Genomic DNA, 10,888 nt, shown 5'->3' with positions numbered 1-10,888 from the left:
AAAAGGCTCTTCTTCGTCAAGCAGCTACCCCTCGTGTGGAGAGACGAGTATGACTGATGCTCGCCTCTCCACACGAGCCCCTGGGAAAAGCACATAAGACGCTCTACTCCATGACCCAAAACATCTGCTGCTAATATGGGTCACTTTTATCCACAGGTTTCCCAAAAAAAATGAAAAACACAAATGGCACGAATCAACCAAGCTGCGTGTTATTTCCCCGCACTTGTATCAACATGCTGAGGAACATGCTGAGCTGTGAAATATCTAAGCTAAGACACCCATTGGTTCTCCCCAGCTCCAAAAAAGGCTCTTCCTGGGCCAGGGTCAAGCGAGGAGAAAGTAAGAATCCCACAGAGTATTTACTGTACAAACAGCAGTCGAGTTATCGTGTCTGGAAAGTGGCATTTGTTGTGACTATTACAAAAAGATTCAGCTGTAGGGTCGCAAGAACTCGGAGCAGTGTCCAAAGTCACCTGAATTGCTTTAATACTCTGGGGACATATTAAATCTTAATAATGTAAGGTAGAAATCTTCAGTAATAGAATGATAATCTCATGAGATGAGACTATAGCACCTCACATCCACCAGAATTTTCGTTCACAGGGACGTAAGGCCATCAGAAGTTCACCCTTCACTTCAGTTTTTTGCTTGCTGTTATTTAAGGACTCACTTTTCAACAACAAAAAAATGCACCAACACCCATCTCAGAATCAAAATCCAGCTGTAGACTCCCTTCCCAGTTGTGTGTTTATGTTTTCACCACAAGCAATGAGTGCCTTTTCTTATCAGGTACCGTGACCTCTCCAAACAGTGAGAGCCCTGCTGGTATCAGGATACAGAGGAGAGCAAACATCTGTACTTGACATGAGCAAGCAGCTAATTGTTTGTCAGGCTGTGATTAAGTGCATGACTCAAACTATGAGGAAAGCGCTGATAAAGATGTCCATTAGCTGTCCTGACTCTCTCACTGCATCGTCAGTGTGCTGCTAAAAATTGGAGCTTTAAATAGAAACACTTACATTTAATATGGAGGTGGTATTGTAGCAAATCAGCATTTATTGTATGAGACAAAGAATATTTTATTATATATTTTTCAAATAATGCCTCTTTGGTCGGATAGTAACTTAAGTACAAGTATTGTGTCCAGAACAAGACTTCTAATCCTCCACTGCAGTTCTAGGCCCACTTAAGTGTTTTGTTCTTCTTCTGTGGTGCATGAAGACCATTGTAGTGCCCCCTTACAATTAATTTTCTGTTCATTTTGTGGCAGGAAGTAGAGTCAGAAGCCGTTTTGCCGTAACTTTTCCTCTGTGAATTGCCCTCTTGTTCCAAAGTGCCACTCCCCCCAGCAGACGGTATGACCTCTAAATAGGGAAGTTTTATGCAGTTGACCTCTGACTTTCACGTCTCCGTATTTATGTCTGAGAAAATAGTGAAATTATGACACTTAACACTGTCGCCTGCATGTGTCTGGAGTTCTCCTGTGAAGACTGTGGGCCATTGAGACCACAGGTCAATCAACGACACCCTTCTCTCTTGTTTAATAATGGTGCATTGGAACACATTCACATTATCATGCTGTGAAAAGAAACACCATATTCAAATGGGCTGTAAAAGTTTCAGACTCCATTTAAATTTCAGTCTTTTTGCTTTAATGGAAATTTAATGACAGCAATATATAGAGAGAAAGATGGTAAAGTGTAATTTTACATGCAATTTGCACAAATTACTGGATCATTTCTAAATAATTGTGAAGTCATACAGTTAACACTAGACATTAACTTGATAAAGACATGGTGAAATGTCTGTCAAAACGACACAGAAGAGGTGATATTTAAACTGCCGAAGCATGAATAATTGCTTCAAGCATTCAGGTCTGAAAGAGGTCGATACACAGTGGTAGTGGGCCCCCCAGAGGAAAAGTGCTAAAACTCAGTGCTATCTGTGCTTAATGTCACAGAGACGTCCAATTTTAAACATAATATATGCTATAGCCTCTGGTGTTAAAGCACTATGCATTTAATTAAAGCGAAGTGTGTTTCATTTTGTTTGTGTTTGTTTTTGTGTAGGTCTTTTGTATAGAGCGTGTCTTGCAGATAGAAAATAATCTCTTGCAATTATCACAATACATTCCAGATGTCACACTGTAAAGACAGATGGTCCCAAGGTACACTAATAGTCAATTCATGAATTGAAAAAAGAAAGGTTTAAACTTTATGAAATAAACAAACAAAATCAAGAGTGGGGAAAAAGACATCTACCTTTAGAGTTACGATTTCACAATGGCTCTTTGTAACAGAGTGAAACATAATCATTTACATCAACCTCAAATAATTCAGGTATCACCTTTATGGCCCATATCAGTGCTCTTTGACATGTGTTAGCACTGAGCCATCTGTAACTAACAACTCAGCACAATCATCTGTTGGGGTTGGGAGGGGTTCGAGTACATGAGGAGCCAGAAGCCAGCAGTAGCCTCTTTGATCATCTTCCTGATGTGTGGTCACAGCGGTTTCACTCCACTCTTTTTGGCTCAATCAAGAGCCCTTGAACACAGCGAGACTCATCTCTGGAAAACAAGAACCTGCCCGCTGCAGAGGCACCACTGAGATCCAATCAATGAGCAATCAGATTCCCCCTTATCTATTTGGCTTGGCTGTATGTGGATGTTAATCAGTCCCATATCTTGGTAATGGTGTTCCTGTTAATTGCCTCCCTTCGTTGTGGCTGTATCCCCTTTCACTTATGATCTCTATCTGCAAATGAGGTCAGAAAGGCATATGGATCTTATTTCCAGCCTGGCTCTTCTGAGTCCTTACAGGGACGGTTGGAAGGACTGCTGGCCGTGTGGCCTGGCATTTAAAGCTGTCCAAAGATCAAGGCATTTGTCGTCGCTCCCATGCGTTGATGTCACTGTTCTGTCAGGCCTTGAAGTTCTTCATTATAATCCTTGTTTAAGGCTTGCTTTGGTTCTCCAACAGCAGAGTATACAGCTGCCTTTCAGAACAATGTTCAGAGTGTTTTCCACAACGGGGAAATTTTAGTCTCTGTTTTTTATCACAAGCCAGTTCCTCATGAGATCGGTTTGATTTGCATATTCATTGGGCCTATGCATCTGATGCCCATCTCGTTAGACCTGGTAATGGTGTGATATCTGGACAGCTCCAGGGCAAGTCAGCCACCCGTCTGAATGACATGCAAATATAAAATCATTGAGATCATAATTTGGTTAATCACATTCTACACCATGACTGGCCTGGACTGACCTGGTCTGGAATGAGGGTTCTAGTCTAAACCAAGTTCGGAGTTCAAACCTGCTACTGACACAGCATGACAAAAATTGAAAAATTAATTTGACAAATGAACTATGATGCAAATATGCGCCTTTGGAGATGGAGAATAATGCAGAGTAAAGATCAGCTAGGTCATACTGAATCGTCTTTTGTTGTCCTCTCTCCAACCTCCAACACTTAAAACCTTTCACTGTGAGGGGGTTAACCATCATTTCTTTCAAGCTTCTCTTCATGCATAAATAAACCTGTACCCTCTCCCCGACCAACCCTTGGGCCTGCTCTAGGGAGCATAAGGTCTAAGAGCATTCCTCCATGAAGACTTTCCCTTTTATTACTTTGCTTTGATTTTACGCTCATTATCCCCCCTGCAGCTCTGCTAGTCCTGGACAAGGGCGTCCATACCTGATGAAACAATGGGGGGGGCTGTGCTGCTTGACGAAGCTAAGCTGAGCTTGGGGTGGCAGGAGGGGATTGCATTGTCTTCCTACGTCACACTGCCACAGGAGGAAAAGGGGGAGACACCATTATCCCCAGTTTTCTAGACCAAATCAAATTAGCAGCAGACCACTCCTGAAAGAAGAGATTCTCCAAAGTGGGCCGTCTTACCCAGTCAGTTCTCCTCATAACCCTTTGTTATTCACGGGTGCCCAGCTGTTGTACTGCTGCTGTCAAAGCAGAGGGCCTTCCCTCCCTGATCTTCAACCTCCTCGCCCCTAATGATGCCCTCGAGGCACCAGGGCTAGAGGGCAGGTGGCAGGGTGAAAGGTCTCTCTCGATGGGACAAACTCATCACACTCTGATGACTTCACTGATCTTGTTTGAAGTACCACAGAAGCTAAAGATTTCTTGTTGCTTGATTGGTGTAGGCATATGCTTCATGAAAAAAAACCCTGTGGTACAACCAGCAGGTTTCAGTGGCAGGCGTTTATTATCATAACTTGGAATTTAAGACCACAGGCTTGAAAAAGCATTTTTGTAAAGTTAAATACAAAAAAATTAAAACACTGTAAAAAAACAACAACAATTAAAACAGTCTTCAAAAATATGAAAATACCACTTTTTACTTTACTTACTTTTTATGCAACTAAACTATGTAGATAATGCAAAATGACCGCTACTCCAACCAGCTAAGTCTTTGTAAGGTGCTGGAAGCATCAGTGAGTCCAAACTTAATGAGAGAGATTTCCACGCACTAAGATCTATGATTTTTTATGAAGTTTTCACTTTATTTATGAATTTAAATCTAACAAAGGCTCAAAAATAAAGTGAAGACTGCGTAGATCTAAGTGTGCGGAAATCTTTTTCGTCAAATCCAGCTACTAACTATAGAATCAAACTACCGAGGAAGACTCCATAAAAAAATCAACTACAAAAATACATGCTCAAGATACGTTCAACTTATAAAAACTTTACCATGACTTAAAACTTGCATATTGCACCTCACTAACCCCCAGCCCTGCCATCATCAGATGATACAATACTGACCCCTAGTGATGTTTTAATGAAACATCACATTTAAAAATAAAGTGTCAGATACACAAAGATGTTCAAAACACCAATCATGGAGTAGTGATAGAGGTCTGCTGACACAATATATCATAAAAACACAAGAAATTATCTGTTAATGCGCATTTTGCTTCATTGGATCATCTTATCCTTCTTGGACAGTTTGTGCTCACTGCTCTGCATGAGTTCCTTCTTGCCCCGGACACTCAGTGGATTGGACAGCCGCTCTCTCATTGGATCCACAGAGCTGATCCTGGGCAAGCCGGTACTAGTTTTAGTGCAACATTCTTGATTAAGTAGTGGTCTCATGCAGATGCGCTCAGGAGACTGTGGCACCTCTGTGGCATCGACCCTCTTGTTTGCTTTCTGTAACTTCTTAGGACATAAACAAGTACGGTGCCTCATTGTGATGTCAGGGGCAGTGGAGACATCTCTGCCTGCTATTGTGTTTGTCATATTTTGATTGGCAGTTCTCTTCAACTGTGGGACGCATGTCTTGGCCCTCCTGTGAGGACTATTATGCGTGTGCTGCAGTGGACATAACAGAGTCTGCATGGTTTGTTTTAGGGCTGATCGGGGCTTTGGGTTGTGGAGGTCAGAGTGCAGTGGATCCTGAGGTGAATGAGGACCCCAGGAATCTCGTAGCTTATCATTGCACTCCATGTTGATGCTGACCTCATCTGTGCACCGCGACCTCTGGATGGCATTTACCCTGAGTAGGATGGAGTCACGTGTCAAAGGATGATGAAGACCCTTCTTCTTTATCCGATCACATGTCGCCTTCTCACTCAGCAACACTGTCTTTTTAGAAGGCTCGCAGCACTCTCTGACTACAAGGGGAAAATATAATTTACAACATGAAAGTGCTGATCTTAAAGCACATTTTCCTTCATCTTAATCCCCACAATATGTTGGCTAATTTTGATCTTACCTTGTGCTCGACATTTAATGGGGGTGGACAGGAAGCCGGTGTGGTAGGGCAGCTCAGCTTTCTCTGATTTCTTGCCTTTAGAGTCATGCATATTTTGGGTGGGTGAAGCCACTTGTGCCATGTAATCAGAGGCGTACGTAAGTTTTCTGAGCGAAGCTGCAGATTTCTCAGAGACCAAACCACCCTGAGCCATCGCATCACCCTTGCCTCCCTCTGCAGAGTCTTTGTAATCCCAGAACACTTTGGCAAAGTGGTAGAACTTCACACTGGATGTCGTGTTCACTAATATACTAAAGTAGGGTAGAGAGGCAAAGTATGTGAGACAATAATAATAGTAATGTAATATCACATTGCACAACAATTAAGTTGAATGCTTTGACTCACCTGTTCTCACGGAAATGCAGGGACAATATACGGCCTGGTTCGGCCTCCGCGGTGATGTCTCTCAGACAATCCCCAGTGAGGAAATTAAATATACGAATCTTTCCATCCAAGCAGCCAGTGACAAGACGAAGGTAGGCGAGAGTCATAGATTTTACCTCCCTGCAGAAAAGTCAGCATTTTTGGTTAATAAAGTCACATCTTTTTATGTTATGACATGTATTGAAGATAAAGAATTGCTATATGATCAGAACAAATGTTGAAGTGACTTTCAGTGCATTTTTGCATATCAGCGGATATACTTACTTTGGGTGGTTGAAGGTTATGAGACACTCTTTAGCGTCACAGTTGATGCTCCATGCCATGACCTGACCATTATAGTCCCCAGATAAAAGATGCCATTTGTCAAAGAACAGGCATTTCACTGAGCTCCGATGGGCATCAATCACCTTTCGAAAAGGAGTCCGTTATGGAACAAAATTAGCAAATGAGCAAGTATTATCAGGCAGTGCACTGTATAGTTTGATGTGACAAATAATTTGTTATTTTTTAAAAGAGACTCTACTGTTCTTCACATAGGCTCATGGTAAATGTTCTCACCCTGATCAGTGCTGCATTCTCAGTGTCCCATATTTTGATGAGGCCTCGATCACAGCTACTATAAACTCTTGTTGAGCTGATCTTCACACACTGGACAGGACTGGGGTGCTTGAAATTAAAATCCTCAAAATACTTCCCTGTTTGTAGACTCCACACTGGCAAAGTTCATTTGCACAAACCAGTAAAATAAGAAAATTATGGAAGTTATAAAAATGTTCAGTGTTTTAAAAAGAGAATAGTAACAAACAACTCTGTGTGCCATGGTGCACATGGTCTTATGGCATAAATCGTTTTTTATTCTGCTTGAGTATTTAAATGCAGAACAAAAAGATAACATTGATTGTTGATCAAAAAGTTTATGAGATCTCTTTAAAAAAGTTCAGGAAAAAAGGTGAAACATAGATTTATTATAAGATAAGATAAGATATTCCTTTATTAGTTCCACGGTTCTAGAAAATGTATTTATGTTTGGTCTATGATTATTTGAATATAAAAAACAGCAAGCAGAGATGGCAACTATCTATAAAATGAGAAATCCTTTGAGGGTTACTCACCTTTTACTATACAGTCTTTAGCCCCTGAGACAAGTCTATCACCATGGACATCCAGGCAGTTTACAGTACCTGTGTGACCATACAGGACCATCACACACTGGTCTGTCTTCAAATTCCAACACCTACAGGAATGACAAAATATTAAATAAACAGACACCATACTGTGGGATAAAAGGACATAAAAAAGTATGGCATATATGAAGAGACTAAGGTACTAAAGCCCCATCAACTCTTCTTCAGTCACAAGGAGAGATGTACATTGAATGATACGAAACAGAATTAGGAAAGATTTGTAGAACTTGACATTACTGAGACATGGACTGCAACAAGATTTATAACAATAAGGTTCACAAAAGTTCCTAATATTTTGTACAGAAGCATACATTCACAAAATTATAATTATGAATCTGAATCATGGTCACATGCACTTGCTTGCACCTCACCTGATGCTTGCATCACAGCTCGCAGTTATCAGCAGGTCTCGCTCCTCACAGAGCAGCACTGCCCGTATGCTGCCAACGTGGCCCTTCAACACCGCCACAGCTGTTGTTTCTGATGCCACATAAAACAGATGCACCACACGGTCTTTGGAGCCTGTGACCATAAATGATCCACCTCTGTAGTCTATCACACGATGATTGTCCTCTCTGTCACACCCGAAACACACACTGATGACATTGGTTGTATGAAATGTATGTTTTTATTATAATGTGTAAGGTTTTGTTAGTGTTTGTAAAAACAAATTAACTGAACACACTAACTTGTTAATCAGCACTGTGGTAAAATATGCACCACAATAAATATTTCGCTCTTCCATTTGCACTGTTTTGGTTTTGATGTTGGCATAAGCCACTTCAAAAGGCTTCTTCTGTAAATACAAGAAAAGATTATCAATTCACAGTGGTCTTCTGGTACAAAAATGAATGATTATGGAGGTTGTGCAGCTATTTGTTGACCTTTTTGACACCAGAATGAATGTCCCCTTTCTCATGATCCTTGACGGGTATGAGGACTTCCACGATGTTGGCATAGGTAGGACTGACTAAATCAATACCTTTATATCGCTAAAACAAAAAAAAGGATTTACTGCTAGGTTATTTTCATTCAACAATTTAAACATTTACATAAATTATCATCACATGCTTGTTACATGCTTACCCCACCTTCATCATTGCCTTCATTTGATCCTGGAAGATACTTCTGAAATGGATTTCCTCCATGGTTTCCCCTGCGAGGTGCTTCCAATACCGACAAACTTTCTGGCAGCGTCTCAGAGTATGTTCATCCAGCAGGCCTGATAGAAGACACGCATGTACCATAATGGGTGTGTACTATTAAGTTTAAAAGATTAATAACTGTTTTGTAATTGTTTAAAATATCCTCAGTTGGAACTGTTTCATTTTTGTTATTGACAAAAATACCAAATGCAAATTTATTAATATAATTCCCTGTCATCACTTTGTTTTGTTCAACATACTTCTTTTAAAGGTCCAGTCTATAGACTTTAGTGGCATCTAGTCGTGAGGCTGCAGATTGTAACAAACTTTCACCTTCCCTTTCCAAGCATGTAGAAGAACCTATTGCAGCCACGAAACTCACAAAAACATGAAAGGCCCTCTCTAGATGCAGATTTGGTTTGTCCATTCTGGACTACTGTAGAAACATGGCGGTGCAACATGGGAGGATCCACTCAGATATAAAGGGCTCATTCTAAGGTAACAAGAACCTGATTCCTATTTTAATGGGATTACACACTTTTAAAAACAAACTTATGAATGTTATATTCACTGTTTGCCAACTCCGTTCTGCTAGATGCCACTAAATTCGACACACTGCACCTTTAAGTAAGCTGGGAGCATACAGCCAATCAGTTGCCTGGCACGTTTTGTTGCTCTTATATCCAAGGGTAACCCCACTTGAATGGGATGAATTTAACAAGAGCATTCTTCAGTAAGGAAGTTATATCCCCATGGTGCCATTAGTCTGGCTGAGCTGCTTTATATTATCAGTTGTCAGTGTCACTGCACACTTCAAAGTAAACATGGGAACTGAAAAGTAGATTAAACTGCTGATCCACCAAAGCAATACTATTGCATCTTGATTGCTTCTGGATACCTGACAATATTGCAATCATTTCATTATTACCCATTTTTTGACTTACCTAATATCCTCTTTGACAGATCAACAGGAAGGCAGCCTATAAAGTCTCGGTATCGGCTGACTCCAGACACAGACTTTGAGGATCCAGGCACAACCATAAGAGCAGGGTCCTCTGAGTCTCCCTCACTGACCTGATGATGCTGATTTGTATTGTGGCTACCCACTGAAAAGGGAACATGATTAAATATTGGTAATGGTAACAATAAAAACAGAGAGCCGCACAGTTCATATGTCATTGAACAAAGCCCGTATTTCATATATCACTTCATTAATGGAAAAAAAAAAAAAACTGTGCCACTGTATTCATGTCCTTTACTGACATCTAGTGGTAACAAGAGGGAATTGCACTTGCATTGAAACTCCATTACATTAGGTTTACAGGTGAACTCCCACACTTTAAAATCCAAATTACTCTTTAACAATTATGTAAACAGTCTGTTGCAAAAAGGCAAAATATTATATTACTATGTTTTTACTCGTAGGCAAAAAGAAACAATATTATAGCCTACTGAACTTAATCTTGTTTTTGAGCTGTTTTCTTACCATTAAACTGCAGGAACCCTCGTTTTAGTCTGACCAGAAGCACGCTGGTTAAATTAGCGAGCATACGTAACAGCTCCGATTCACAGAGTGAGAAAAGACGGCAAAGATACCGTGATTTCATCCAGTCCGGGCTGCTGCTGAACCATTCCCAGATCTCATTCATGTCCATGCCAAGTGGTTTATTATTTGGCGCTCGGTCCTGTCCCCGGCGGGGGAAATCTTGAGGTGAAATCGGACTTCTAGACCTGGCGTAAGTGAACAACGTCCATGATGTGACACCCAGGACGCTCTGGACGCTTTCGAGCACTTTGACGTTTCTGCACCGTAGAAGCAGCTCCACCACGAATCTCCTCTTGAATTCATCTGACACCCTCCACAAACTCTGGGTGGAACCTGGTGGTTTGGGGGCAAAGACGCATGACGGGCACATCCCGCACATGTTGAGGCATCCCCCCGCCTCACTACAGCTGAACGCGCAAGCCGACAAACCTCTCCCAAATTTGACGGACTTCATTTCGATGCTGTGATGATGTTGTTTGTGTCGTTGCCAGGCAACAATTGTCTTTTTTTTCTCTCCGAACAATATCAACAAACTTACGGACATCAGTCAACTGGTTGCCAGGCAACAAGTACCAGCAGGGGATGGATGCTCTCAAGGGAGTAGAGCCGATACACCATGGATGCATTAAGGATCATTATAACATATATATATTATTGTGCTTTTGCCGCCTCTCTGTATAGTTTGTGTGATAAATTTATATATATGAGATATTGCAATAAACATTAGCTAGAAATGGTCATTTTTAGTATTGAGTTACATATCTTATCATATAACAACCAAAGACATCCCTCCAGTGAATTGTGCACAAAAGTAGGTTTGCAGCTTACCTCATATAAAAGGAAGCAGAGTCATCATAGCT

At 41.0% G+C, this 10,888-nt stretch overlaps 1 protein-coding gene across 1 annotated transcript; it reads right to left on the bottom strand.

The window, feature by feature from the left end:
* Positions 1-4,931: 4,931 nt before the first annotated feature.
* On the bottom strand, positions 4,932-10,482 carry fbxw10 (F-box and WD repeat domain containing 10). The gene is made up of 12 exons (XM_062442258.1): positions 9,969-10,482; positions 9,427-9,588; positions 8,429-8,559; positions 8,222-8,329; positions 8,027-8,133; positions 7,709-7,912; positions 7,266-7,387; positions 6,712-6,866; positions 6,418-6,560; positions 6,115-6,273; positions 5,731-6,020; positions 4,932-5,629 (listed from the first exon to the last, which is right to left on the bottom strand). Exons 1-12 carry the CDS (start codon positions 10,480-10,482, stop codon positions 4,932-4,934), a joined length of 2,793 nt encoding a protein of 930 aa, XP_062298242.1.
* Positions 10,483-10,888: the final 406 nt, after the last annotated feature.

Source organism: Scomber scombrus, chromosome 21 (genome assembly GCF_963691925.1).
Source record: "Scomber scombrus chromosome 21, fScoSco1.1, whole genome shotgun sequence".
In the NCBI taxonomy this organism is placed as follows: Eukaryota; Metazoa; Chordata; class Actinopteri; order Scombriformes; family Scombridae; genus Scomber; species Scomber scombrus.
Note: the sequence above shows the minus strand (reverse complement) of the source record. Positions and strands in the feature narration are given on the sequence as shown.